The sequence below is a fragment of the Phytophthora sojae genome (genome assembly GCF_000149755.1).
Source record: "Phytophthora sojae unplaced genomic scaffold PHYSOscaffold_14, whole genome shotgun sequence".
NCBI lineage: Eukaryota > Oomycota > Peronosporomycetes > Peronosporales > Peronosporaceae > Phytophthora > Phytophthora sojae.
Genome location: NW_009258128.1, coordinates 712,054 through 739,848, shown reverse-complemented (window position 1 = coordinate 739,848; position 27,795 = coordinate 712,054). Strand labels below are relative to the sequence as shown.

At 55.9% G+C, this 27,795-nt stretch overlaps 14 protein-coding genes across 14 annotated transcripts; 6 read left to right on the top strand and 8 right to left on the bottom strand.

Moving 5' to 3' along the window:
- Positions 1 to 1,795: 1,795 nt before the first annotated feature.
- Positions 1,796 to 2,074, top strand: PHYSODRAFT_531353 (hypothetical protein; the record flags this gene model as incomplete). Its single annotated transcript, XM_009539903.1, has 1 exon — positions 1,796 to 2,074. One exon carries the CDS (start codon positions 1,796 to 1,798, stop codon positions 2,072 to 2,074), a length of 279 nt encoding a protein of 92 aa, XP_009538198.1.
- A 348-nt stretch (positions 2,075 to 2,422) lies between these two features.
- PHYSODRAFT_418207 (hypothetical protein) lies at positions 2,423 to 3,259 on the bottom strand (the record flags this gene model as incomplete). Its single annotated transcript, XM_009539902.1, has 2 exons — positions 2,423 to 3,068; positions 3,132 to 3,259. Coding segments are annotated over 2 exons (774 nt in total), but the record flags the coding sequence as incomplete, so codon positions are not given.
- Positions 3,260 to 4,215: 956 nt separating this feature from the next.
- PHYSODRAFT_532403 (hypothetical protein) lies at positions 4,216 to 4,812 on the bottom strand (the record flags this gene model as incomplete). The annotated part of the gene is made up of 2 exons (XM_009539901.1): positions 4,216 to 4,542; positions 4,609 to 4,812. Coding segments are annotated over 2 exons (531 nt in total), but the record flags the coding sequence as incomplete, so codon positions are not given.
- A 391-nt stretch (positions 4,813 to 5,203) lies between these two features.
- PHYSODRAFT_420813 (hypothetical protein) lies at positions 5,204 to 5,621 on the bottom strand (the record flags this gene model as incomplete). The annotated part of the gene is made up of 2 exons (XM_009539900.1): positions 5,204 to 5,369; positions 5,440 to 5,621. Coding segments are annotated over 2 exons (348 nt in total), but the record flags the coding sequence as incomplete, so codon positions are not given.
- A 154-nt stretch (positions 5,622 to 5,775) lies between these two features.
- PHYSODRAFT_531206 (hypothetical protein) lies at positions 5,776 to 5,946 on the bottom strand (the record flags this gene model as incomplete). Its single annotated transcript, XM_009539899.1, has 1 exon — positions 5,776 to 5,946. A coding segment is annotated over one exon (171 nt), but the record flags the coding sequence as incomplete, so codon positions are not given.
- Positions 5,947 to 6,263: 317 nt separating this feature from the next.
- On the bottom strand, positions 6,264 to 6,479 carry PHYSODRAFT_417352 (hypothetical protein; the record flags this gene model as incomplete). The annotated part of the gene is made up of 1 exon (XM_009539898.1): positions 6,264 to 6,479. A coding segment is annotated over one exon (216 nt), but the record flags the coding sequence as incomplete, so codon positions are not given.
- Positions 6,480 to 8,116: 1,637 nt separating this feature from the next.
- On the top strand, positions 8,117 to 10,129 carry PHYSODRAFT_319771 (hypothetical protein; the record flags this gene model as incomplete). Its single annotated transcript, XM_009539897.1, has 2 exons — positions 8,117 to 8,842; positions 8,951 to 10,129. The coding sequence occupies 2 exons, from the start codon at positions 8,117 to 8,119 to the stop codon at positions 10,127 to 10,129; spliced, it is 1,905 nt and encodes a 634-aa protein (XP_009538192.1).
- A 351-nt stretch (positions 10,130 to 10,480) lies between these two features.
- On the bottom strand, positions 10,481 to 11,065 carry PHYSODRAFT_341564 (hypothetical protein; the record flags this gene model as incomplete). Its single annotated transcript, XM_009539896.1, has 2 exons — positions 10,481 to 10,858; positions 10,937 to 11,065. The coding sequence occupies 2 exons, from the start codon at positions 11,063 to 11,065 to the stop codon at positions 10,481 to 10,483; spliced, it is 507 nt and encodes a 168-aa protein (XP_009538191.1).
- Positions 11,066 to 11,244: 179 nt separating this feature from the next.
- PHYSODRAFT_566065 (hypothetical protein) lies at positions 11,245 to 13,686 on the top strand (the record flags this gene model as incomplete). Its single annotated transcript, XM_009539895.1, has 3 exons — positions 11,245 to 11,672; positions 11,745 to 13,308; positions 13,388 to 13,686. The coding sequence occupies 3 exons, from the start codon at positions 11,245 to 11,247 to the stop codon at positions 13,619 to 13,621; spliced, it is 2,226 nt and encodes a 741-aa protein (XP_009538190.1). The 3' UTR covers positions 13,622 to 13,686.
- A 94-nt stretch (positions 13,687 to 13,780) lies between these two features.
- On the bottom strand, positions 13,781 to 14,116 carry PHYSODRAFT_341562 (hypothetical protein; the record flags this gene model as incomplete). The annotated part of the gene is made up of 1 exon (XM_009539894.1): positions 13,781 to 14,116. One exon carries the CDS (start codon positions 14,114 to 14,116, stop codon positions 13,781 to 13,783), a length of 336 nt encoding a protein of 111 aa, XP_009538189.1.
- Positions 14,117 to 14,403: 287 nt separating this feature from the next.
- On the top strand, positions 14,404 to 16,633 carry PHYSODRAFT_531258 (hypothetical protein; the record flags this gene model as incomplete). Its single annotated transcript, XM_009539893.1, has 3 exons — positions 14,404 to 14,472; positions 14,581 to 14,691; positions 14,783 to 16,633. 3 exons carry the CDS (start codon positions 14,404 to 14,406, stop codon positions 16,631 to 16,633), a joined length of 2,031 nt encoding a protein of 676 aa, XP_009538188.1.
- A 1,365-nt stretch (positions 16,634 to 17,998) lies between these two features.
- Positions 17,999 to 18,502, bottom strand: PHYSODRAFT_531345 (hypothetical protein; the record flags this gene model as incomplete). The annotated part of the gene is made up of 1 exon (XM_009539892.1): positions 17,999 to 18,502. A coding segment is annotated over one exon (504 nt), but the record flags the coding sequence as incomplete, so codon positions are not given.
- Positions 18,503 to 18,919: 417 nt separating this feature from the next.
- On the top strand, positions 18,920 to 24,893 carry PHYSODRAFT_341559 (hypothetical protein; the record flags this gene model as incomplete). Its single annotated transcript, XM_009539891.1, has 8 exons — positions 18,920 to 18,995; positions 19,110 to 19,248; positions 19,318 to 19,569; positions 19,636 to 20,755; positions 21,130 to 22,476; positions 22,552 to 24,146; positions 24,243 to 24,569; positions 24,641 to 24,893. The coding sequence occupies 8 exons, from the start codon at positions 18,920 to 18,922 to the stop codon at positions 24,891 to 24,893; spliced, it is 5,109 nt and encodes a 1,702-aa protein (XP_009538186.1).
- A 33-nt stretch (positions 24,894 to 24,926) lies between these two features.
- Positions 24,927 to 27,023, top strand: PHYSODRAFT_341558 (hypothetical protein; the record flags this gene model as incomplete). Its single annotated transcript, XM_009539890.1, has 3 exons — positions 24,927 to 25,085; positions 25,334 to 25,972; positions 26,013 to 27,023. 3 exons carry the CDS (start codon positions 24,927 to 24,929, stop codon positions 27,021 to 27,023), a joined length of 1,809 nt encoding a protein of 602 aa, XP_009538185.1.
- Between the last annotated feature and the right edge of the window lie 772 nt (positions 27,024 to 27,795).

The window sequence follows — 27,795 nt, the reverse complement described above, 5'->3', positions numbered from 1 at the left end:
GTGCCGTTGGCAGCGTCTCTGTCGGTGGCGTGGGCGTTGTTGACATCATGCAACAAAACTCTGCACGTCCACCGCTCTGCATCTTATTCTTTGGCGGATGTCGGTGTGCACCGTACGTCCACTTTGAGCCAGGCATTGTTTTACACGAACGAGCGATGCCTACAGCTTGTGGAGCGCTATGTTGCCCTCCTGCTTTCGCGGCGCCGCATCGATTCCGTGTGGCGCTCGAGTGAAGACGAACATGATTGAGCCGATCTGGTCCAGACTGGTACAATTGCAGCGCGTATGTTTGCCTGGAATGCTGCCGGCCGTGTCTCCTGCACCTCGGCGACATGCGTCGCTTGCCGCCCGAGCAGCAGTTCGGGTGGTCGGTGGTGGGATCGCAGCAGCAGCAGCAGAGAGCTGGCGGTCACGCTTCAACGAGCCGCATGGCGAGATCCAGGCAGGGCACGTGGCGCCGACCAAGTCAAGTGGGCCGAGGTGCGGTGTGCCATGCGTCCTCCCGCTCCAAGATATGACGGTTGATTGTGCTCTTCGTAGGCTTAGGTACGCGTTCAGCCCTCAAGTGGTCAGCTTGCAGCCCAGACCTCTTCAACTCAGCTCAGTGCCAACTTGCGGTCAACCTGCACCGCAATCCGTCGTGGCGTTTGAACAAGTCCCCAATAGCGCGCGCGAGATCTGCTACGCGGGCCACGGCATCCGATGATTCATCGCACTGGCCTCCCCGCCATGCACTGCAGTGCGGTGGCGCCGGCGACCTCACACGTGGCCGAAGGTGCACACACGCAGCGGATCCTTAATTCTCCGGCCGCATTGCGCTCCCGCGCCAAGAATCTGCTGATCCGTTAGCCGAAGGCCTGGCTGGAGTGCCGCAAATCAAACAAACCCATGTTCGGCCTCCCCGAAATGAGCCTCGCACACTGAGGCACCACACCGAGGAGGTGTTTACGACGTGGAGGCCCCCGTTACGAACGCCTTTGCCTCCCCATCCAGCGCGTGGACAACAGCAACTTGCCTTTTTGGCCCACATGTTTCTGCGATAGATCTGCTCGCGCTCGTCCGTCTTGTAGACTGCGCGGCAAATGGAAGTGTCGGCGCGCCTCGCGCCGGGATCTTCGGCAGCTATCGCACCTGTTTTCAAGCAGGGGCCCGCCTGTCGATCAGCGCGACCTGCAAACTTTTCACCGCGCTTTGCCATGCGGCCCGGAATACTGTATCCGCTTTTGCCCATGAACACTGCAGTGTCGACCATCGATATCGTATCGTGCACGTACTACACTGCGCAGCGCCGGCAGCATTATCACCACGAGTGCACCTGCAGGCCAACTCGCCACAAAGCAAGCATGGGCCTTGGGACAGTTATGACAGGCGCTGCCGGCATGGCGCGCGCCGCGCTTCGGGTCACCCAGTCGGCCGGCCAGCTGGCGAATCTCCATGGAAAACCGCCTCGGCCGCGGCCGTAGTGACGCCGACTCGGGGCGTCATTGCCATGCACCGGGTTGAGCTGGGCCGCCCGAATGGCGTTATAGCAACCATATGACGACAACACGACAGAAATTAAAGCAACCACAAGGCCTAAAGCAACCCTAAAACCAGCTGGCACCCGGTAATTTATTTTAAATGACGCGTAAATGACAGGAACACGTCGCCCTCGTCATGGTCTTGTTACATATCTCTAAATTTAGACACGTCGTGGTGGCGTCTAACTGATGTTCTATACACAGCAATACGTGAAACACATGTCAATATGTGTCCCACATTTTCAACACTTAGCAGATTTTGAGCGACAGCAAAAATGGAGAAGAAATCGCTGGCACATGAGCTGGTGCGCGCGAGAATCGCCGAGATTGCACTCCTCAAGAAGAAGCTGGATGAGCTTACCGAGCATCTGGAAAAGCTTCTGGCAGCGCAGCTACAAATCCAAGCCCCCGTCGAAGATCGCGAAGAGAACAGCTATGCGTTAGCAGCCGTCTTGGGCGATGAAGGGGCCGACCAAGGTGGTCTCACCGCAGAGGACGACGCTGTTTCCCTCGGTGTTCTACTGGAGCTGGTGGTGCGAAAAATGAAAGACTAATGCAGCATAGACTCTGTATTTAAAGGTAAATACAGACTGTGGTGTTTCTCAGAGCTGGTTCTGTAGCTGCTGATGAATCTGGCTAGCTTTAGCGACGTCGCGTTCACAGAGATGACGTTCTTGGGAGTAACACATGATGACCCACAGCATTTTCAATCGCATCACCTTGACGTCGTTCTTGGAAATTCTAGAAAGTTGCATCTGCAAGTTCCCCGTAAGATAGCTGTGGGCTTGGGCTACTACCATCACACCACAGCTAGCAAAATCAGGTTGTTGAGGGGCACAGATCCACTCAATCGGATCGAAGAAAAGATGGCCACGGGGGTCAGAAGCCTTGTGCCACCGCTCCACATAGCCACGAAGCCCCTCCTTTCCTTCATTTTCTTTGTCTTTCGGAATTCCAGTCCACACGATTTCCATTTCATGGTGATAGTCATCATCAATGAGCGGCTCGTACATGTAAACATGCACCCGAAGCTTGCTTGTTTTTGCCGTGTAGTGTAGGCGAAGGATAATTAGCCCCCAGTGGTCTGCGTGCAGATTAACGGGGTGGATAATAAAATTCGTTGCTGCAAGTGCTGTCTTAGGGAGACTTGGCCATCCGATAGCCCATGTCAGTGATGACAGTACATGGCACTTCCCCACCGATCTCGCAAGGGTCTCCAAGCAAAAGTCAACAGGGCTATCATTTAGCCATCCACGACAGATCCCTCCCACGATGTTGTCAAAGCTGATCAGGACTTTGTTGGAGAGCGTCACAAATTCAGTGCGTAGCCGACTTGAAGTAAACTTTGAGATAATTTCGTTCGCTAGACCTTGGTGCCGCTCGGGAACAGCATCACGCGGTAGTCCTGCAGTTGCTGTCTCCACAGCGAAAAGATCCACGATGGAGTCAACTTTACGCCAATCTTGCTCCAGCCACTTTCGGTCCTTCGACCATGAGGTACACTTCGCCTTGATCGCGTAGAATCCTGTTAGAGCACCTACATATTGTCTAGAAACATAAGCATGTTAAAGCAACCCTATTAAAGCAACCATATCGCTAAAGCAACCATACCCGCTAAATTCCCACAGTTTTGGATCAATCGTCAAGACGACGTCGAGAACGAGTCCTTGCTTCTTGGCCTTTTCATCCAGTACAATTGGCTGCTTCTCCTTCCGGGTAGTAGTCGTTGCTGCCTGCATTGATAGGGCGAGGTCTTGTGGAATTACAAATGTGTGCATGTAGTCCGCAGGTCGTACAATTTCCCAATGACAATCAATCTTCCGAGCTCTTAGATAGGCATCCTCCAGCTGAACAGGATACTTCGACAGCATCTCCATCACGCGCTTCAGATTTGAGGTGTTTCTGGCCCAAATCAGGAACTGATCCAAAGTCACGGCAAGTTCAGTGGGGTACTTGTGAACAGCAAGACGGTCGGCTTTGAGACTGATCGTAGTTTGCCTCAGCTGTTTCGGAGTTGACCTTGACTTTGCTTGGCTTGGTGGCTTAGGAACTCTAACGACATCGACCTGGCGCACGCGCGACTCTGCGTCAGGCTTCGTAGAGCTTGAAACCTTGTCACAGCTACTCATTCCGCAGCTGTCATGAGATTTCTCGTCGATGGGGGGCGAATTGGAGATGACTGCGAAAGGTGTGTGCGTTGTGTCGGTATCATACTTTCGTCGGACTCGTAATCGCCATAACTAATGGTCATGGGGCTGCTTTCCAATGCGTCCATGAGCGTCATAGTCCCCATTGCCTCCACGGGGTCCAGAATGGAGTCTGAGACAGGTTCAGATACATCTTCTTCTTGCTTGCTATCTTCAGCAGATTCTGTAGAACTCGGTTGGGGGGCAGGGTTGACACGGTTGAGCCCTATGTCGATCGTTTCCTTCCAGGCACTTAGCTCTTGGTAGAAGTCTGCACTAGACAAATCTGACAGGTGTTCCAATAGCGGTTCCAGCATCGCTTTTGCGTATGCGTATTTTTCAGCTGAAGACAACACAACCTGGTTTGCCCGTTCACCTCGCCGTAGCCGTACGTACGCAACTTGCTTCCTAGCTTTGGTTGGCGAAGCGTTACCCCCCGCAGCGTAAAGTGGTTGTTCTGGTTCAGCCCCAGTGTCGTTCGGCAACTTTACTTTCGGCAACCTTAACTTGGACATCTGCACAATTGGCTGTAACATTTCCGCTGCAGCCGTCAATTCGTTTTTCACTTCCAAGGTCTGGTACGTACTCCACCGATCATGAATAGCCATAGCTGGAAGCAGTTTGATGCCATGCCCCTCGCGTGCTAAGCGCATAAGATGACGACATGGTAAATGGTGACTGCTATAAAATAGACAAGTACACGTCCACTCCACATCGTGACAGCGAAAGGTTTGATTCCCGCAATAAATTTTCCATTGTGAAGGACTCGACGCTGTAGGCTCACAAGTCGCATCTGCCATGAAGTTCACAAATCGTTCCCACTCTTTTCTCACTTTCTCGAAGATGTCAGGGTACAGTGGAGTTGCTACCGTCCGGAGAAACATCGGTATGGTTTTAGGAACGGGCGATGTCGAATGGTGCTGCGCGATGACGAACCCGATCTGCTGAGTTATCATGATTTGATGCTGCACCAAGCCCGCAATAGTCTTGTCAATTCGTGTCTTGTGCCCCAACAGTATTTTCACTTGATTCCAGTTTGACTCGATCCTGTTCGTTGTAGTATTCCCAGCCGTGAAAAATTTGCTGCGAGCAAAGTTCGCCCACATGTCTCGACACGAATCCCAGCTCTTTTCAAAGTACGAGAATAAAGCTTGTTTCTTGTTGTCTTCGCAGTATTGCTTCAATGCACCGTAACTAGAATCGTAACCTGTCTCTGTGGAGCTGCATATGGTTTGTTTTTCCAAAGTTAGCGTTACCACAAGAATCATAAATAGAACCTGTTGCGTACCTGTACAGCGTTTTTATCATCAGGTTGAGTAACTCGTCGCGTTCAGACACCTTCAGCTTGTATGGGGCCCGCTGCATCACCTTCTTCCAGTACAAAATGGCATGGAATTGACAAAGTAAAACTTTCGCAGCAGGAAATAGTGTTTTCAGCACCCTCCACTCAACGAAATCTTTGTCGATCACGATGGAGGATATCATCCGCCAACTTGGGTTCTTCTCTTGGAAATACTCCAGGATTGTTGTCATCATCGGAGCTCGTTGGTTGAGGCATATGAAGTCTACAACTGGGAACCCTCTACCAGTAGCGGTTGTGACGACCAGACTCTCTGAAATATCCAACACACAACAGTAGAAAATCACTTTGTTAATAAGGTTGCTATATCATCGATATGGTTGCTATAACTACGCAAGGTTGCCGTAACAAAGATAAAGTTGCTATACCGAACAACTCATACGCACCCAAGTGATAGCCCAAATTGTTCGTGCCGTGAGTGAAATCCATCGTAAGAGTGTCGCCCCAGCGCTCGAACATCAACTTCTGCACCTTTGTTTGCATCACGATACCGCATGTCACGTCCATTTGGTCTTGAATAACAAGGACGTCACTACCGTCTACCTGGCGGATAGCTTACAGCATGTCTTTCAAACGGGCCTCCGCTGCGTCGTGCCCCATAATACTGCGGATCAGATTACGGGTCTGTTGAGGTGTTATTTTGCAGCCTAGCAAACACACAAAGCGCGAACAGTAACGTAAGTATCACTTCAGCATATCATATATAAAACTACGCACCGATTCTCTCATTCAGGAAGTTCGTGATGTGCTTGGAAGAAACACTAGCATCAGTTAAAGTCTTAACATCTTCGAGATCTTGCTCGTCCAACGAAAGTGTCTTTGTTGTCAGGTACAACGATGCTTGCGTTCGGGCGGTCGGGTGCGTGTGGGTAAAGTTCTGATTATCAACAGCGACATGTGAGAAATACTAACAAAGCAAACAAATACACGAAAAGACAGATACCTCGATTTTATGACAATTCGAAATTTGCCATTTTCCATCCGCTGAACGGTTGGTGTCATGCGTGCAGGACACCCGCAATAGTTGCCTTTTCTATTGCGATGTCCCTTGGAGCGCGACGCTTGCGAAACACCGTGTGTACAGCGGAGGACCTTGTGACTCCAATTAAAACGTGAAGGGATTTGGTCCCGATGATTGCTGCATATGAAAGGGGGTTTCGTTAATAACTTAAATTTCTCATCAAACAGAGGTCGCACATACCTGTTGTACTGATTTCGTGTCTCCGAGCTTCGTACTCGAAACTTGAGGTGTTGCTTCTGCTTGTATATTTTCAAGTGTGCGTTGAACTTGCTCCAACTCTTGATAATCGCTGGGGTAAAGGGCGGAACGGGGTTGATAATTTCTTCGCGCTCCTCGTTGATCTCCCGCAACTCATCAAGGTGCTTGCTTGATCGCTTCTGCGGTATGTACTGCTTGTTCCGCTTGGATAAACGTGGGGCCAAATCAGCGTCAACAGACTCGTGAAGCTGCAGCTCCGCCTTACGCTTTTTTGCGAAAGATTGGGCTTCATCCCCAGCAGAAAGCTTGCATTTGGCCAGAGCGGTAGCTATCGATTCCAAAGTGAATGTCAATATTAATGATAGCGCAACCTTTTTGCTTAAAGCAACTTTAACGAGAACACCTGGTGTTTTCTTGCGTGCTGTGGCTTTCTTTCTCGGCTCGGGGCTCTGTTTGCGTGTCCTGCGTTCTAAACAAACTAAAAAATACACAATACATTATCAGTTCAACTCAATAAGTATCAACAATAATCCAAACGAGTCTTACCCGCTTCTGCTTCGTCTTCTGTGCTGGATTTCTCCGTCGTCGTCTGCCTCCTGTTCATCGTCACTCGCCTCCTCTTCATCGTCGTCACCCTCCTCTTCATCGCTATCGCTCTCCTCGTCATCATCGACCTCTTCTTCGTCTTCCTCCTCTTGGTAGCAATCCTCCGCCTCTTCGTCGCCGTTGTCTTCCTCATCCTCCTCATCCAGAACAAAGTCTTCGTCTTCGTCGTCGTCTTTTTCAATCCCGAGAGCGGCGTACATGTAGTTTAGCTCCTCGTTTACGTTCCGCAGCTTTCGGCCTAAACAATACATACCGACAGAATTCAAACAAAATGTGAGGCACGTATATACTCTCGTTGCCACCAACATGGAGCATACTGATTACCGTTTATAATGCCCCCCCCCCCACAGGAGCCATCGGTCCCCCCTCGCCGTTTGGTGCTTGACTCATTCGCGAGAGGTGCGTGCCCCACGTGGCCTCCGTTCAGCAGCGCGATTCTTAGGTGGCGCACTTAATGGCATCGTACCTAATCAGAAGCGCACTTTAGCGTGATTTGCGTACCTAAGGGCTTAATGGTGATTTGGACATTTAAATTACGCTCGTAATTTTTGAAATCCCTAAAAGCAACCATACATGTCTCAGAATGGCTAAAAGCAACCTACTTATGGTTGCTCTAACCACTCCCGGGCCGCCCAGTGGGCGTGTTCCCCGCGCTCGGTCTTTGAGCAATTCCCAGCTGAGCGGATGAGGAGACGAACCGACACCGGACTGCAAACACTGAACACTTCGAGTCTCCGCCACCTTCTTCACTTCATGCCCCACATGGCCGAAGGTGTCGCGGCCACCATGGGCTACATACATGGCCATCACTGTATTAGCGCCAACATGTCTCCCAGCGTTTGGTCGCGGCGGCGAGTGGAAGTGGAGGGCCCTGCTGTTTAGGGCTTGAAGCGGCGGCGGCACTGTCTGGCGTCCAGCGATAGGCTGTCTGTGCATCAGCGGCTGGCGCGATACTCAACCCCAGTCAAAATCTGGACACGCGCACCTCGCAGCTCAGCTCACCTCTGCAGCGGCGTCGGCGTCTGTCAGTTCGACTTTTGCTTCCGCGCGCGCCAATCCCCCGCGCCTACTCCCCAGCACCATTAGCTGGCAGAGTACACACACACACACACACAGGTTCGGAAGACAGACAACAGTTTCGGGCCGTTGTCCGCCTGCCTTCCTGCCTCCCCCCCAGTTCCGTTTTCTTCCTCCATCCCCCCACCACATGCCGCACGTGGCCATGATGCCCGCGCCGACGTCACTCTCCATCCAGGTGCACCCGAGCCTCAAGACCGTGTACGTGCGCATGAAGGACCGGTCGGGCACCGTCGCCATCGACATGACGCCGGCGCTCGCGTCCCCCAAGGCGCTGATCACGCGCTTCCACGAGCTGGCGTTCGGCAAGTCGTTCGCGGCCTTCGCGGCCAACTCGAGCCTGCTCTCGCGGCGGCGCAACCAGGAGACGCTGGTCTCGAGCCTCGCGGACCTGCAGGACGGCGAGGTGCTCGTGTACAAGCCGTGCGAGGAGCTGCGCACGCTCGTGGAGCAGGGCTGCATCACGCCCGTGCTGGCCACGCACTCGCCCGTCGAGGTGAGTCCGTCCTCTTCGCCGCTCGGCCTCAAGCGCAAGGGCCGCGCCAAGTCCGTGACCAACAACGTCGAGCGCGTGCACCGCTACGCCTCGGACCTGGCCAAGATGGACGTGTCCCCCCGGGAGCGCGAGCTGATTGAAGACATGCTCATCGTGGGCGACGAGCAGGTTGTGGACGCCATGGAGCAGTTCGTCGTGCACCGCAACCCGGCGCTCGTGCGCCGCGTGCTGCGCGGGCCCGTGGCCAAGAAGAAGAACGCCGCGCTGGACACGCTGTCCATGGACTTCTCCTCCATGGACATGGACTCGCCCGCCGTGCCCACGTCCGAGTTCAGCGACCCGTTCCTCATGGGCCCGAACCCCTTCGTGCGCGCCGCCGCAGAGACCGAAGCCCAGAGACCGTCGATGACCGAGAGACCGTCAATGACTGAGAGACCGTCAATGACCGAGAGACCGTCAATGACCGACAGGCCGTCCATGACCGAGACGCAGAGACCGTCGATGATGAGCATTGACGACAGCTTCGACGTGGCAGCGTCGACGACCTCGGCGCCATCGGACGGCGGCCGACCCTCGCTGCTGTTCGACGGAGACGCGCTGTCCAACCCGCCCATTTTCCTGCAGTCTATTAAGGAGAAGGTGACGCCGCCCGCCGGCCAGGGCCGGATGTCGCTGTCGCTGTCGAACGACCTGGACCCGAGTGTGAACGCGCAAGCTCCGACGCAGCTCTTCTCGATTGAGAAGCTGCTGGATAACGTGCCCGTCGCGCGCGACTTCCACGACAAGTATAACGTGGGCGCCGTGCTCGGATCGGGCAAGTACTCGGTGGTGAAGCGGTGTTCCAAGAAGGAGACGGGTGAGCAGTTCGCCGTCAAGATCATCGACAAGCGGCAGATGATTGAGGTGCGATTCCTCAAGCGAGAGCTGGAGATTATGTATGGACTGCGCCACGACGGCGTCGTGCGGCTCGTGGAGCTGTTCGAGAGCAACGAGAGCCTGTTCCTGGTCATGGAGCTGTGCGGCCAGGAGCTTTTCGAGTTTATTGACCGGAACGGGCCGCTGCCCGAGTCCACTACCCGCCCGCTTATCCGTAAGCTGGTGCGTACCGTCGCGTACCTGCACGCTCAGTGCATCGTGCACCGCGACATCAAGCCGGAGAACATCCTGCTACCCCCCAACAGCCAAGATGTGAGCGACATCAAGCTCTCGGACTTCGGCATCGCGCGTAAACTGGACGGCCACGGCCACGATAACGTGCTGACGCCTCACGAGAGCCTCTCGGAGGTGGCCAACCTCCACGACGCGCCTTCCACCAACGCCTCGGGCTTGCCGTCGGCGACCGATATGGTGCGCAACCGCATGGCACGAGCACACACCAAGTGCGGCACGCGTGACTACATCGCGCCGGAAGTTATGAGCGGCAAGGGCTACGGCACGGAGGCCGACCTGTGGAGCGTGGGCGTGGTGACGTACGTGCTGGCCAGTGGCTGCGCGCCCGTGTTCCTGCCCACCGCCGAGGGCGTCAAGAAGGTGTTTTTCTCGGACGAGGCCTGGAGCGGCGCGTCCGAGGACCTCAAGCGCTTCATCGAGGCGTTGCTCGTGCGAAACCCGGAGAAGCGTATCACGGCCGCTGATGCGTTGGAACATCCGTGGCTGAAGGAGTAGAGCACTTTAAGTAGATAAATTCCAGAACAAATTGTAAGCTGTCATCAAACTGTTACCAAAGTTCATGCAGGCAAGCGAGTGTTTGTTTGCAAAGAGACCGAACCAAATACTATGTATTAAAGTCGAGCATCTCGCTGTGAGCATGTGCATATCACTTAGCCTTCTCTGCGTTGCATACTTGGGCTCCAACCATGAGTAACTCTGCATCCACTGGGCTGTTCGCAGCCATCTCTGTCCACAGCGTCGTGCTCTCCACTTTCTGTCTAACCTGGCTCGCCTGCTGCAACGCTGCACTCTCTCATCATCTACGCGAGTGAGCGCAGCGCTGCGACCTGGCTACGACCTCTCTCTTTATTCCTCGTTGTCCTCCTCGAACTCCTTGATGACCTCGGGGGTGGCCTGCACCAGCTCCACCATGGTGGGGTTGTCGCACAGGTTGAAGAACTCGACGCTGCTGCCGTCCTCGCTGGGCGGGATGACCAGCACGTCGTGGCCCTCGGGGCCCTTGACGACGCCCTCGCTCGAGTACGGCACCTTCTCCTGCTTGAGGTAGCCCTCTACCTCGCCCAGCTTGTCCACCCAGAGACTGATGAAGTTGGGGTGGCCGAAGCGGTTGCGCAGCACGCGGTTCTTGTTCTTCTGGTCCGACTCGACGCGCGTCGGGTACTCCCAGTCCTGCACCTCCACGTCGCGCACGCCCACGATGCGGAACGGCCGCTCCGCGGTGTCCTGCAGCAGCAAAATACCGACGAATTAGCTTAAAAGAGCTCCTCGAATGACGCATTAATCTCTCTAGCCAATACGTACGTCCTCGTCGTGCTCGAAGTGGATGGGGCGCAGCACGGACTGCGCCGGAGACGCCTTCTTGGCGAAGGTGCGCGTGGCCTGCGGGCGCGCGAACACGGCGCGGGAGCGGAGAGCGGCGCGGCGCAGCATGACGACGAGCTCGGCGATACTTTAGCTGATGATGTGCGGCGGTGAGGCCACTCGTTGCGTGGTGTAGCGCACACCACTGGTTACGACTTACGTACCCCTACATCATAACCCCTAGATATTCGTAACTCAACGAAAAAATCTGCTCAAAAATCTACCAAGCTCATTATCCAAGGGCGACGATGGCGGAGACGGATGGGGCGGCGCTCAAGCAGCTGCAGGCGACGTGCAAGGCGCTGCGCGAGGAGATGACGGCGCTGTACGAGACGCGGCAGGCGGGCGACGGGCGCGCCAAGCAGCGGCGCTGGCGCGTGCTGCTGCTGCTGAGCGCCATGAAGAGCGGCCTGCGCGACACCTTCCTGGAGGCGGACGCGCGCCGCGTGCGCGTGCAGGAGCAGAAGGACGTGGCGGAGGCGCACCAGCTGCAGCTGCAGAACCTTCTCTATGAGAAGGACCACCTGCTGCGCGAGATCCGCCGCTGCCGGGGCTTCAGCACCAAGGAGATGGACAAGATCGAGTTCGCGGACGGAGACATCCCCATCGAGGTGGACCCGGACGTGCACCGCCGCCACCTGGACCAGCTCACGCAGGAGCTGCACGCGCGGAAGAGGTAGGCGGGGACTGGCTGCAGCGTACAGCCAGCGGGGGTAGAACGACGACACCACTCACGTGCTTATTGTAGTCTGCAGGCGGAGCTCAAGGAGATCAAGCTCAAGATCGCCAAGGTGGAGGACGCCACGGAGACCAAGCAGGCGTTCTTGAACGCGCTGCCCGAGCACTTGGCGGGCATTGAGGCGGCCACCACGGGGCTGCAGAAGTACATGGGGGAGCCGGTGACGGCGCAGCGCAACAGACATCGTGCGGCTGGGGTGGAGCTGCCCACCCCGCTCTACGCGCTGTACTGCGAGCTGGAGGCTTACCAGACTGCTAGTGGTGAGGCGGGCAAGCAGTTGACGCTGGAGATCGTGGACTCGGTGGGCGTGAAGCACGCGGGCGCGTTCCGGAAGCGCGGATTCCCGGCTGCGCTGGAGCGACAGGAGCATGCAACCCCTGCGGTGAAGAGACTCAAGGCGCCCTCACGTTCGCCCTCGGCCAGTGTGAAAGGAGCGACGCCGCCGCGCGCGCCGTCTCGCTCGCCGTCAGCGAAACGTGGACTGGGTGGCGCGGCTCAGGAGCCTGAGAGCGGGGAGATTGTGGCAGCCCACACTGCTGAGAAACTGCTAGAGCTGAGGCCGCATGCGTCCCCTTCAGAGGATGAGGAGGCCAAGGAGGAGAGCTCTGAGTCCAAGCACCCTCACCACGAGCAGGAGGAAAACGCGGATGTCACGCATGTGCCGGCGCAAACCCTGTGGAAGCCGCACGCAAAGGCCCTGCAGCTGACTGTATCGGTTGCAGTGCCAATGAATGCTGACAAGAGCGGAGCTGCAGCCAAGACGGGCTCGTTCACTGTGATGTTCCAGTACTTCCCCGTGGCCAAGGTGGTTACCGCTGAGGTTGTGAAGACGGTCCCCGCTAGCTTTAACCACGGCAGCCACCAGAGAAGCATCCTGATGAACCTGTTCCCAGGCGACGACGGACTCACCGTGCCCCATCTGGCCGTAAACTACGCTTTCCAGGAAGACAACGAGGAGCGCGCGGAGGTGGAGTTCCCAGCGAACGCAACCTGCCGGCCGTACTACTGGGCCCAGTGGATCTGCGGCCTGGACCCTATGAAGCGGCCAGACCCATCCGAGATGGAGGTCGATGCCACGGAAGAGAAGCCTCGTCGTCGACCGGAGCCTTCGGTGCGTAATGTTATGAGCCAGCTCGTGAAGCGTTTTGTTGCTACTGCCGTGCTTATGAAGCACTTGGATCAGTTGGCAAAGTCTAGCGGTGGTTCTCACCGGTCAGAAGATGGCGATGCACACTTCGTACACCCACTAGCACGTCACTTGTTCCCACATGAAGTGAAGACTCGACTTGAGGAGTGGAAGGAGAGCGCGACGCCACCGCAAGACATGTTCCAGCTTTTCAGAGAGAGCGCTACGTCTTCAGCCCGCCCTCGTGCCGAGTTTCACCTCCCGACGACTGGCTGCCGCTACTTCCGTGCCAGCTTCAAGAATGGCAGCACGCACATCTCCGCTATGGTCGAAATCTCGCCGGAGTACCCGGTTCGCGCTTCACGTTTCATCTTCCAGCCGCGCTCGTCGTCGAGCAGCAGAGCTCCAGACAAGAACCAGTTCCCCGTTTACGAGAACCAGCTGAAGGTGCGCTCCGAGTTGCTGCTCTCACCCTGGTGTGTCAACTGATAACTAACTTGTCTAACTTGCTTTTGATTAATTGTAGGAGCTTGAGATCGAGGTGAACGCGTACTATGACGAGTTAATCCTTAAGGGCTGCGAGCACAACCTGCTTCTCCACCAACTTCGCAAGATCGAAGTGTGTTTCGACGTGCTGTGCAACGCCGCAGCTGACGGCGACGCCGACGTCTCTCTCTGCTTTGGCCGTGAACGTCGCGGCAAGGACCGACGCCAAGCCATGGTCATGGACACCGCCGCCAAGGAGCTGCGCCACCGGTAGATGAAACTTCAGAGTGAGGCCACAAGAGGGGTAAGAAAAAATGTCGAGGAGGGTGTTTTGCATATAGTTTATATCCATTTTGCCAGCTCTTGTGTGTTTGATACAGCCGGCTACTGGAGAAATTGAAGGAGAGAGTGATGGAGATGGAGGAGTACGGGGCTACGACGACGTTTGCTTCTTCTTGGTGAGCTGCACGGTCTCACGCTTGAGCACGTGCAGCAGCGTCTGCGAGCTCTCGAGGATCTTCATGTAGGCGGCCTCTGTCTCCTGGATGGTGCGGTCGTACTCGTTGCGCGCCTGCGTTTTCCTGGCCAGCGCCTCGTTGATCTTGCTGAGTCGGTCGGTGAGGATGGTCAGGTCCTTCTGGATCTTGGCCTTCTCCTCCTCCTCCTTGAGCATGGCGCGGTTCACCTCCTCGCGCTTCTCGCGCAGGTCCTCGATGCACTTGACCAGCTCGTTGTTGTAGTTCTGCAGCGTCGCGCCCTGCTGAGCCATTGTCGATCGCGGCAGAGAGGTAAACGGCACGAGGATGAAGAGGACGAAGACGATGGAGACCGAGTAGGAAGATGAAAGCTGCTCCACAGGAGGCGTCGCGTCCTTCCGTTACACTCAGGAAGTTGAAGTTATTCCGGGCGTGCCGGTTATGCACCCATGCTCTACAACTGTCAGAAGCTCTCTATGCTCCACAACCGTAAAATGCTCTCCATCTGAACAGCACAGTTAACCGACATGCTCTTAAACCCAATTCGAGTGCTTGGCGAGCTCAAAAGTTGCAGGCGAAAATGGGCGAGCAGGAGCGCATGTTCGCGGGGCTGTGTCTTTGCTCCACGGGGCTGGAGCTTGACATCAAGGTGTGCATCTTCTTCCTCTGCGTCTCCTCTATTCATCGCACTACTTCTCACGCTCTAAATCTCTCCCCACCGCCCACAAATCCATATAATGTAACCATAACTCCCTAGGAACAAGTGCGCAAGATCGTCGTGGCGTGCGGCGGGCGCTTTGAGGACGACCTGAACGCAGACACCACCACCCACTTGATCGCCGAGGCCGTGGGCTCTCTAAAGCACCGCGTACGAGCCAAAACCGCCTACAATTCGCCCCAAAGCATGCCTTATACAGTCCCAATAACCTCTATTTCGCTGTTATTTACCCTGTTTACAGGCTGCAGTGGCCCACGAGCTGCCCGTGGTGTCGCCCCGCTGGGTCTTTGAGAGTTTCCGGACCCAGAAGCTGCTGGACGTCCAGGACTTCGGCCTCCGGGTGCTGGAAGGCATGGGCATCTGCACGGCCGGCCTGACGATGGAGGAGAAGGAGACGGTGGCGCAGCTGGCTGAGACCCACGGGGCTCAGTATGATGGGCGGCTGGAGCTGGGCTTCACGAGTGTGCTCATTGCTCAGCACCCGGAAGGAGCCAAGTATGAAGCGGCTGTGGCCAACGACATCCCCGTGGTGCATATCGGCTGGCTGTACGCGTGCTTGGAGGGCCAGATGCTGGTGGATGAAGAGGAGTTCGCGCTGCGCCCGGAGGCGGAGGACCCAAGTCTGCAGCCAACGTACATCGCTGTGAACCAGCAGAAAGATGCCCAAGAGCTGGTGAATGAACTGCCGGCGATCGTGAGGAGATATCGTCGCAACCAGAGTGAAGAGGAGGACGACGGTGAGGAAGAAGACTGGATGGATCTGTTCGACGGCTGCGTGTTCTACTTGCTGGGCTTCCCGCCGCAGATGAATGCCCTATTGCAGCGTCTTGTACGCACTGGTATGGGTACGATTTATCATAGCGTGGTGATTCGGCAGGTGACGCATGTGGTTGTGAGCGCGTCGCTGTCGGATAAACACACGCTGGAGGCTGTTCGATCCCGTGTGGTTGCTGGAAATGCTGAAGGTGAAGTGCACTTCGTGTCTGCGAGTTGGATCCTAGACTGCGTCAAGTGGTTGGACCTTCAACCGGAAGAGCTTTACCCTGTTGAGTTTGACGTGCACGCTCCGGAACCTGCACCAGGCGCTGTTACTGTTGTTCCAAAGGCCCCTGTGGTAGAGCGACGAGAAGTTGAGGTGCAAGAAGAAGCGAACCGAGAAGCACTCTCGCTGTCCGAGGACCTGCTGCAAAACGGCGACGGTAGCAGCATTTTGGCGACCCCAGAGAAGCCCTCTTCGACGAAGAAGAGGACCCACATCTTTGACGGCTACTCGTTCTTGTTGCTATGTCGGAATCCAGAAGACAGGCACATGGTCAAGCCCATGCTCAAGGAAATTCGAGGGGACAGGGGAGGCGCTGAGGCTATTGCACTTGCCGCCATCGATTTCCCGCACGTGGACCCGGAGCAGTTCTCGTTCGTGAGCCACGCAGTAGTATGCACCGGTGCGGTTTTGGACGAGCAGGAGGCTTTGAGAGTGCAAGAACGTATTCACAGCATCCAGCGCGAGCAACGCAACAACGAAGTTGAAGAGGAGAATAACGCAGAAGGGGATGAAGCCGACGGCAGACCGCGAAAACGAGCACGACACAAGCCTCGACAGCGGATGTTGCAGTTCGTTTCAGACTTGTGGGTGAACTGCTCGCTGGCGGCGAGGACGAAGCTGTCGTTTTCCTCCCATGACCTGTTCGGGGTCAGCTTGAACTATCCGCGCGCGTTATTTACCTCTCCGGTTCCTTTGCCCGGTTTCCACGATGTGGTAGCTTCCACCTCGGTGTACATCGGCATTGAGCAGCTTGTTGTCGTGGAGTTGCTTCGGGTTGCCGGTGCTCAGGTGACGAGGAAGCTCAACACGAACAATACTCACCTGATTTGTCTCAAGCCATTGGGGATGAAGTTCGACAAAGCCACCAAGTGGGGTCTGCACGTCGTGAGAGCGCGTTGGATAGTGGACTGCTTGTTGCAAGGCAAGCGTCTCAGCGAGGACTTCCCGGATTTCCAGGTTATCGAGGGCGACGAGTCCAGCAGCTTCACGCACCTTACGAGCGAGGAGACTATGATGTCGCAGTCTTCCCCGCGTTCTGCTACGACGTGAATTCAACGAAGTATGAATCGAATTGAAAGGTGGTTAATTGGTTTTGAGCTGCACAATCACGTAGTTACAGGCGTGCTCTCAAGTTTCAAGTTTCAAGTTTCAAGCCTCGCTCAGCTCGAATGAATGGCGTTTGGTGTACACCGGCGTAATGACGGCGTGCATCTCGAAGTCATCGCTGAGGCGACGTTCACGGTGCTCGTAGTGGTTCCTCTTCTTGTACAAGACAACGCCGGCAGCGGCTATGATGGCGCCCACAGCGACGGCAATCGCGACCCAAGCAACCACAGTACTGCTACCGCCAGCCCCCGGATCAGCACCGTTCGTGTCTGTTGTGGTTGCAGCATACGAGACGTAGCTCTGACCCGCTAGCGACGACGTGGTGGGCGAAGACGTGTAAGTCGTTCCTTGTTGCACTTGTTGTTGTTGCACTTGTGACGAGGTGGACTCTGGTGTCGCTGTCGGAGTATCGTACTGGTTTGCCTGCGAAGACGTAGATGAACTCCACTGAGTTGGTGTCGTCGTTGGCTCGGTTGTGGTTGGTATTGGGATGTCCGACTCTGGATACGGCGTATGCGTGACTGGCGTCGATGTAGTTGGCTCTGTTGTGCTCGGGTAAGGTGTCGCAGGTGAAGGCGTTGTCGGCTCGGTCGTGCTTGGCATGGGAATGTCGGATTCTGGGTATGGCATGTGCGTGACAGGCGTTATCGTAGCAGGCTCCGTCGTGCTTGGGCAAGGTGTCGTCGGCAGTGGAGTTGCAGGCTCTGTTGTATTCGGATACGGCGGGGCATCAGTCTCTGGGCACGGCGTGGTCGGCGATGGCGTTGCAGGCTCCGTTGTGCTTGGGCAAGGTGTCGTCGGCAGTGGAGTTGCAGGCTCCGTTGTGCTTGGGCAAGGTGTCGTCGGCAGTGGAGTTGCAGGCTCCGTCGTGCTTGGGCAAGGTGTCGTCGGCAGTGGAGTTGCAGGCTCCGTCGTGCTTGGGCAAGGTGTCGTCGGCAGTGGAGTTGCAGGCTCTGTTGTATTCGGATACGGCGGGGCATCAGTCTCTGGGCACGGCGTGGTCGGCGATGGCGTTGCAGGCTCCGTTGTGCTTGGGCAAGGTGTCGTCGGCAGTGGAGTTGCAGGCTCTGTTGTATTCGGATACGGCGGGGCATCAGTCTCTGGGCACGGCGTGGTCGGCGGTGGCGTTGCAGGCTCCGGTGTTGTTGGAGTCGGTGTTGTTGGCTCTGGTGATATTGGAGTTGCTGTTGTAGGCGCTGGGGTGCTCGGGGCTGTAGTCTCCGGCACTGGCGCCGCCGTCGTCGGTGCTGCCGTTGGTGCGTCGGTCGTCGGCTCTGGCGCTGCTGTGGTCGGCGCGGGGGTCGGAGCTTCAGTGGTCGGCGACGTCGTGGGTGCCGCCGTGGGCTTCTCTCCGCAGTTGTACAGCTCCCTCACCGCCGACGTCTGCACGAACCAGCTCTGGTCGTACTCCTCGTTGCCGTCGAACAGGTAGCTCGTGTCGATATCCACCGCCACGTCCGACTCGCTCACGTCCCACGTGGGGCACTCGGTGGCCGGCTGGCCGCAGCCGACCGACGGCAGGACGCAGCCCCACGTCGATCCCGTGACCAGTCGACACTCGGCGTCTTCGCGCGCCACGCAGCTCCCGCCCACGAAGGACGGCAGGTACGCGCGGCAGTCGGAGACGGCCACGTCGCCTTTCAGCGGGCAGGCCGACCCTATGGGTGCACTGCCGCTCCCCGAGCAGACGCCACCTCGACTCGAGGCCAAGTCGTACGTGGCGTCGGCGCAGACGCTCACCTCAACGGCATCGGCGGCGCGATGAGGGTGCAGAGCTAGGAACAGCAGTGGTGTCAACTGTGGAGCCCTCATTCGAAGCGTCTTCTCTTCTTGGTGGAGCAGATTCGAGACTGGCAGGAGAAATGCACCCAAATGAGACCGTGTCTCCGGAAAAGGCAGGCACGTACGTAGTAGTACTCACGACGAGTTGCTACCGGGTTCTGCTCGTACTATTTAGCGGCGGCCTCAAGACGTGATTCAAGTACGACTCAAATACAGCACGTGGCGGGGACTGCATCGTTCCGGCGTGTTTCTAGTTGCCTGATCCTGCCACGCCGGATTTTCACCGGCGGTTATCAATGGGATAGTCGGGTGACTGCACCCGGCTGCCATGCTGCTGGCCGTAGCGCCAGCGAAGAGGATCTCGGTAGCGGAATCGATCGCCGCTGAAGGTGTCCTCCCAACTGTAGCCATGTTGAAGTGAGGCGTCCACCTGACTGAAGCGCACCTATGCAGCCGGCTGAGTCGGGTGCCCCCAACGCCACGGAAGGATTCGTGCCGACCGAGACCCAGGGCCCTCGCATCGGTGAATATGGGTGCCGCTCTCATTCTCATGCCATGGAGGTGCTTGTAACCTTCGGCCAATGTTAGGATTGGGTGCTGATTGGGCAAATCCGGCCGTGTATCTTCCCTGGATCAGACATCTTGGCTCTTCGACTCGACGTCACCATGGGCGAGGACTGGGCCTACATGGACTCGCTGCGTCCTCCCGTCTACATCTGCCTGCGCCGCAAGGTCTCCGATACAGCAGGTTATGAGCCCATGGCGCTGGACGGGCGGTACGTCGTTGTGCATCTTCCTCTGCGGCGTTGGTGACTCGTACCTAACATGGGATAAACCGTCGGCAGGGTGGACAAGGAGGACTGGGCCCATGTGCCGTGGTCCGACGCCTTCGTGGACATCGAGGGACCCGAGCGGAAGCCCGCGGAGCACCCGCTCACGAGGTTCAAGATGATGTACGACGACGACACGCTCTACGTCGGCGCAGAGCTGATTGAGCCCAAGATCTGGGGGACCATCACCGAGAAGAACAGCACCATGTACCACGAAAACGACTTTGAAGTCTTCTTCAACCCGGACGGCAGTCGACACCACTACTAGTAAGTGTGAAGCTCCCTAGTTTTTTATTATTATGCTTACTTATTTTATTTTACTTGTTTTGCTAGTGAGCTGGAGGTGAACTGCTTGAACACGATCTGGGAGTTGCTGCTGCACCGGCCATACAAAGATGGCTACAGTATCGAGAACCCGTTCAACCTCGTCTCCCTGCGCTCCGCTGTGTTCGTGGACGGTCTGACCAACTCACCGGAGACCGAGTGTGTGCGCTGGTGCGTGGAGATGAGCTGGTCCCTTGCGGAGCTGCAGCAGTTCGACAAGTTACGCTTCCGTAGTGAGACGGGAGACCCTCTGCGTTCCTCAGCTGGTCTACAATCAGGAAGGGCGACTCCCCGACCTCCTTCAGCTTCTGGACATGCGTCTCGACCTGCTCTGGCCACTACCAGCACCGTGGCAGGAGACGTGTGGCGAGTCGATTTCTCCCGTGTGCAGTACGAGCTAGAAACGGTGGTGAACGTTGATACACAGCAGCTGCAGTACCAGAAAGTGCCCGATAAACGCGAGGACAACATCGTGTGGGCCGCTACTGGGGTGATTGACATCCACCGTCCCGAGAGGTGGGGGTACGTCTTCTTCAGTAGCGAAAATGAGCTACCAGGGGGTGAGTTGGAGCTGTCGAGCGCCATGACTGGGTTTCTGGAGGAGCGCATGGCTATTGAGCGGATCCTGGACGCTGTTTACTACCGACAGCGAGCGTTCCATGCCTTCCACGGTGGCTTTGCGTCGAGGATGGAGACGCTGTACACTGATTTGGCATCTCCGACGTCTTCGGAGACGTCGAATACGGAACTGAAGGTGTGGACAGAAGCGTTCCCGCTGTGTGAATTGCTTCGGCGCTATGAACTGGACTCCCCAGTGATCTCTGCAAAGAGTGATCTGCACTCCAACGACCCTCCGGCTGAACAAGACAAGACTGTTGGGAAGTCTGCTGAGGTGGCTACACCTGACGGCACCCATAGAAAAACTAGTCGACACTACGCTCCAGCGCTGGACCAGCATGATGAGGATTTCGATGCAGATTTCAACGCGGTGCCTAGTGAGGAAAGCGTTGAGGAGACGGCAAGCCCGTCGACTGTGAAGGAGGTTTGCACTCCACCACCTCCCAGTCCGATGTTACTGGAGATCCAGAGCCTGGAGACGCGCGGGCTTTTCTCGAATTTCACAGTGACGGTGCGTAGTGCGACGCAAGAATGGCACATGGCGCACGACGGGCGGCTCTGGCAAACGCGATAATTCCCTGGATCTGACAAAAGGGACCTTTATTCACCTCGGCAGGCCCATAATCGGATGTGATTGTGGGCCGATGCGACTGGTGAACAAAAGATGATGCACTCGAGCTGATTACAAGCCACGGAGATCCCTAGTTATCGATGCTGTCAAATGCGTACATGTACTGCTTCTGTTACTCAACCACTAACTTGTGTTGCTGCCTGCTTCATTTTTCGTTTTGCTCTTTACTGAGCTCCCGGTCTTCTCTTCGCTCCTGCCTTCAAGACCCCTCGACTCGCGCGTCCAGTTTCGTCGACATGGATGCTAAATCGCAGGAAATCGGCTGCGAGAGTGGCGAGCACCTAATGGCAGCCGGCTCACAGGCTCTGCATGATCACGTGGCGAACCGGTTAGAGCGATCGCTGGGAAAGCCGCTGCGTCGAGTGGAGGTGCGCTTCGAGAACGTGGCTGTGTCGGTGAGTGCTGTTGTGCGCGACGACAGCGAGGTCACGTCCGAGCTCCCGACGCTTCCTAACGTGGTCAAGACGGGGATTCTCAAGATGTTCGCGAAGAAGCGAGTGGTAGAGAAGCAAATTCTTCGCTCTGTAAGCGGTGTACTCAAGCCGAGGACGATGACGCTGGTGCTTGGTCAGCCCGGGTCTGGCAAGTCGTCCTTGATGAAGCTGCTGAGTGGCAAGTTGTCGGCGTCCCGGAGTGTCAGTGTGGAAGGCGAAGTCTCGTACAACGGTACGCCACAAGAGGAACTGCGCACTCGACTCCCCCAGTTCGTCACGTACGTGCCTCAGCACGACAAGCACCTGCCGACTCTCACGGTGAAGGAGACGCTGGAGTTTGCGCACGCGTGCAGTGGTGGTGAGTTGTCCAAGCGAGACGAGCAGCAGCCCAAGCATCACTCGGACGTGGTGATTCGCCAACTCGGGCTTGAGAACTGCCAGAACACGGTGGTCGGTGACGCGATGCTGCGTGGTGTTTCTGGTGGCGAGCGCAAGCGCGTGACGACGGGCGAGATGACTTTCGGCAAAAATGACGTGATGATGGACGAGATCAGCACGGGACTGGACAGCGCTGCGACCCTCGATATCGTGTCGACAATTCGGAGCTCCGTCAAGCAATTCAGCAAGACGGTCGTGATTTCGCTGCTGCAGCCGTCTCCAGAGGTATTCGCGTTGTTCGACGATGTCATGCTACTGAACGACGGATACGTGATGTATCACGGCCCGCGAGACCAAGCTCTGGGCTACTTTGAGAGCCTAGGCTTCAAGTGTCCTCCTCACCGCGACGTAGCTGACTTTTTGATGGACCTCGGTACCGACAAGCAGCGCCAGTACGAGACGGGTCCTGCCCCAAGCACCGCAGAGCAATTTCGTGAAGCATTCGAGAAGTCGGAAATCTGCCAGCGGATGTTGGAAAACTTGCAAACTCCTGTGGACCCAGACCTAGTTCGTGACCATGCACTCCATGTGGCCCCTCTTCCGGAATTCCACCAAAACGTTTGGAGTGGAACGTGGACGCTCATACGGCGAGAAATGGTCGTGACAATACGGGATACTGCAGCCGTGAAGAGCCGCTTTTTCATGGCAATTCTGCTTGGACTCTTTCAGGGGAGCACGTTCTACCAGTTCGACGATGTGGACTCGCAACTGGTTATGGGCATCGCATTCGTAACGATTAACTTTGTGGCTACGAGTCACATGGCGTTGATCCCAGCCGCGATGGCCATGCGAGAGGTGCTCTAGAAGCAACGCGGGGCCAACTTCTTCCGCGTCTCGTCGTACGTGATCGCGCGTCTTGTGAGCCAGATCCCCGTTGGTTTGATGGAGTCTCTCATCTTTGGGTCGTTCATGTACTGGATGTGTGGCTTCGTTCCCAGCGCTGGGGGCTATTTGCTGTTTGAATTGGTGCTCTTCTTCGTGAGTATGGTCACGGCGGCGCTTTTCTTCTTTGTCGCGTGCGCGTCGCCCAATCCGAACATCGCCTTCCCCGTCACGCAGTTGTTACAGTTGTTCTTCGTCACGTTCTCGGGCTACGTGGTCACCAAGGACACGATTCCGGACTACATGGTCTGGGTCTACTGGTTGAGCCCTCAAGACTGGGGCGTGCGAGCTCTCGCGGTGAACCAGTACAATGACCCGCGGTTTCTCACGTGTGTGTACGAAGGTGTCGACTATTACGCTCGGTACGGCATGCAAGCTGGAGAGTACTTGCTCAGCGTCTACGGCGTGCCAACCGAGAAGCACTGGCTCTGGTTTGCCTTGGTGTTCTTGGCCGGTCTTTATGTGACGCTGGTGCTGCTGTCGTGCTTGGTACTCGAGCACGTGCGCTACGAGAACCCGACCAGCTCTTCTCTTAGTGAAAGCACTACCTTTGAAGCCCCTGATGAAGACGGATACGGTCAGCTGAAGACCCCAAAAAGTGGAGTTACAAGTGATGGTAACGTGGTGGTTGCAGTTCCTCCGACCAGTAACTTCGTTCCGGTTACTCTCGCGTTCAAGGACTTGTGGTACTCCGTCCCGAACCCCGTCAATGTCAAGGAAGACATCGACTTGCTCAAGGGCGTCAGTGGGTTTGCTCTTCCTGGCACGATGACTGCGTTGATGGGGTCTTCGGGTGCAGGCAAGACCACGCTCATGGACGTGATCGCTGGTCGCAAGACGGGAGGCAAGATTCGCGGGGAAATTATGCTCAATGGGCATGCCGCCACGGAGTTGGCAATCCGTCGGTCCACGGGCTATTGCGAGCAGATGGATATTCACTCGGACACCGCCACCTTCAGGGAGGCTTTGACTTTCAGTGTGTTCCTCCGCCAAGGCGCCGACACTCCCGACAGCCAGAAGTACGACTCGGTGAACGAGTGTCTGGACCTCCTGGACCTGAACCCGATCGCGGACCAGATCATTCGAGGCAGCTCCATGGAGCAGATGAAGCGCTTGACCATCGGTGTTGAGCTCGCTGCTCAGCCGAGCGTGCTGTTCCTGGACGAGCCTACGAGTGGACTGGACGCTCGGTCGGCCAAGCTCATTATGGATGGAGTGCGGAAAGTGGCGAACACGGGTCGTACCATTGTGTGCACGATTCACCAGCCGTCGGCTGTGGTGTTCGAGCTGTTCGACAGATTGCTGCTTCTGAGGCGCGGGGGTGAGATGGTTTACTTCGGAGATCTGGGGGCAAAGGCTTCGGAACTGGTGAACTACTTCGAGGCGATCGACGGCGTGGCCAAACTGGAGTCGGGCTACAATCCAGCAACGTGGATGCTGGAGGTGATCGGTGCAGGAGTGGGCAATGCAAACGCCGACCCGACCGACTTTGTTGCTCTCTTCAAGGACAGCGAGAAGTACCGACAGCTTTAGTGCAATCTGAACTCGGAGGGAGTCACGCGGCCGTCGCCTTCACTGCCTGAGCTAACATTCGGTCGCAAACGAGCTGCCAGCAACACGACACAGGCCAAGTTCCTGAGCAAGCGCTTCGTCAACTTGTACTGGCGGACGGCGTCGTACAATTTGACTCGCCTCATCATCTCCGTGATCCTAGGCTTGCTGTTCGGCGTAACGTACATTGGGGCGGACTACAGCTCGTACCAGGGCATCAACTCGGGCATGGGCATGATCTTCATGGCGGCGTCCTACATCACCTTCGTCACGCTGAGTGGCGTCCTCCCCGTCACGTTCCAAGAGCACGTGGTTTTCTATCGCGAACGCGCTGGACAAACATACTCTGCACTTTGGTACTTCGTTGGCGCCACCATCGTTGAAATCCCGTACTGCTTCGTCGCGACGCTCTCTTCCTCGTCATCTTCTACCCCATGGTGGGCTTCACGGGCGTTGCCAGCTTCTTCACGTTTTGGTTCTGCCTGGCGCTGCTCGTGCTGATGCAGGCCTATCTGGGCCAACTACTGATCTTCCTGCTACCAACCGTGGACGTGGCCTCCGTCTTCGGGCTGCTCATCAACACGATCCTCATCCTGTTCACGGGCATGAACCCTCCAGCGGCATCGCTCCCTCGAGGCTACGTGTGGCTGTATCACGCCGCCCCGAACAAGTACACGTTCGCCAGCTTGACGGCGATCGTTTTTGCGGCTTGAGACGGCGACGGAAATGGCCCGGGATGCCAAGAAATGACTGGTACTCCCCCAACGCTGGCGGATGGCACGACCGTGGCCGAGTACATGGAGAGCTTGTTCTGGATCAAGCATAGCGAGATCTGGTCCAACTGCGGGTACGTCGTCGCGTGGGTCGTCTTCCTGCGAGTTCTAGCTCTGTTGGCGCTGCGGTTCGTCAACCATACCAAGAGATAAGGTCCGCCGAAATGCGAACGAAGTCTTATTGGTGCGAGCGGTCGCTGTGGCGCTCAATGAATTCCCCAAGTTTGGTATCCGATAGACCACTAACATTTTCTTTTCGTGGTACTTCGTGGCTGGCTGCGCTCAATCAAGAGACTACCTGTTCATTAAATGTCTTTACATGAAACTGACCAACCATTTGTTTTTATTGTTGCTGTAAGTTCCCTGGATGTTGCCTTTAGATTATCCCGGTCTTCCTGTTGTACGTGTATCCTGCCTACGAGACGCTGTTCCGCTTGAGGAAAAACTCGTACTATCAGCTTCTAGTGATTTTACTCCTGCCAGCTCTCAAGGTGATCGTCAAGAACATTGTGCGGCGGTGCACTATGCACAAGGAAGACTTGGTGCCGGAGTCCGTCATCTTCACTGTGGACTTCTTCAACGCGATTTACGTCGCCACGTGCATGCAGAGCTCCTCCTCTCTCGTCGGTCACGAACGTGACAGTAGCTACGAAGAGAGAGCTATCGAGAATATCCCCGGTGTCGCGAAGATCGTGGAGAAGTTGACGCCCGACAAGCAACAAGCTGCGAACAAGCTCTTCTCCAAGTTAAAGCTCGACCAAGCCACCTCCGATCTTCTCGCGAGTCGCCAGTTCCAGAAGTGGGTGAAATCCGTGACGAAAGCCTACAATAAAAACCCCGAACAAGCGACTGTGACGATGCTTTCGACGTTGACGGGTAAATACGGCGACGAAGCGCTGGCCAAGATGCTCGCTACCGCCAAGGAAAATCGCAACACGGAGACAATTGCCACTCAGCTGGAGGCCCAAACTATTCAAGAATTGGGCGAAAGAAAAGAAAACGGCGGGCGACGTGTTCAAGTCCCTTGATCTGGACCAGGAAGTGAGCGTTCTCTTCAAGAGTCCCTCGCTGAACTCTTGGGTCTCGTACGTGAATTTCCTCGACGAAAATCCGTACGAGTTGCTGCTCACTAGGTTGAAAACTCGCTTCAGCGATGAAGGACTTGCCACTGTTCTAGCTCTGACGAAGCGATACTACACTACAAGGAAGATTGCTGAGAATTTGGAGAAGGCCCAACTGGATGGGTGGCTGCGCCATGGCGAAGATGCGGAGTCGATTTTTAAGCTCCTGAAGCTCAACAAAGAGGGCGACAAGCTCTTCGAGAGCCCCGTGATAAGCACTTGGGTCTCGTATGTGAAGAAGATGGACACGGAGAATCCATACACTTCGATGCTATCGACGCTAAAGTTACGCTACAGCGATGAAAACCTTGCGAGTATGCTTGTGGCGGCGAAGAAGACTGGCAGTACGAGATTAATCGCCGAAAACGTGGAGACCGCGCAGTTCAAAATGTGGAGGAGCGATGGAAAAACCGCGGACGATCTTTTCACACTTCTTCGTCTCGACAAGGAGGGAGAAGCGCTGTTTAAGAGTACGATGTTTAACACTTGGGCCTCTTACGCGAAGCTTCTGGACAAGGAAAACCCAGAGAAACTCATGGTGTCGGCAATGAAGACGCACTACAGCGATGGAAACCTGGCGAGTATTATCGCTGCAGCAAGAGAAAATTCGCGTACGGAGGCTGTTGCCAGTCGGTTGCAGCAGGAGCTGTGGCTGAGTCAAGATAAAACGTCAAAGGACATTTTCAAACTCCTGAAACTGGACAAGGATGGGCAGCGGTTCATTGAGAACCCGCAGTTGGGTACGTGGGTCTCGTACTGTTCCAAGCTCGCCAAGACCCGGGGCGACTTCAGAGCAATTTCGATGCTGGAAAAAAAGTTTGGAAGCGAAGAGCTGGCGATGAAGATTTCTGCCGCACTGCAGCATGCTTCAGAAGGCAACCAAAACGTCATTCGTGAGTTACAAAAACTGCAGTTCCAGCAATGGGCGCTACTGGACAGGAACCTCTAAGTAGTTACGGCATTGCTGCCCCCACCGACAAGAGGAGGAACGGTGTTCTTCTCGCGCTCAACGATTTTTTCAAACCCAACCACCCCTGAGTTGGGGCTCAGTTTATGGGAACTTGAATAGAAAGAGAGGGGTTTGTCGACCTGCGTTTTGCGTGTTCATCTATCTCGTCTAGAGGTACTGCGATTTCTACACAACCATCTTTATGACTTTTTCAAATACGTTTTATGTGGGCTTAGTTGTTACTTAATGGGTATCATCACAGCTGGGTACAGGGGTCATGACCCGAGTCACTATCAGATTTGGGACCTAACTATGATACTTTTCTTTTTTTACCTGAACTCATTCGAGACAACACAGAAGGTCGCAATATGGGGAGGAAGTCTGGCATCTCGATCCACTCCTATGCGGCAGCAACGGCAGCTTCGGGGCAGGGGCAGCAGGCTGATGACAGTGCGGTGCAGATGCAGATAGAAGCGAGCGAACGGGCTACCCTACAGGCAACTCTAGATACGCGTCCGATCAACACGAAGAGAAAGTATGAAAGCTATCAGACTGAGTTTCAGAGTTGGTGCAGTGAAAAGCATTTCTGCGATGGAGCTACGGTCACATAAGGGAAGCTTCACCTTTTCCTGACGGAGCAGGTGGTAGGTCGAGAATCCAAGAAGAAGAAGGGCACGTTCGTTGGCGGTTCGACTGTTTGCGGCTACGTGAATGCAATCATCGATCTCTACAACCAACAAGTCGCGCTGAAGATTAACTCGAATGTCCATCC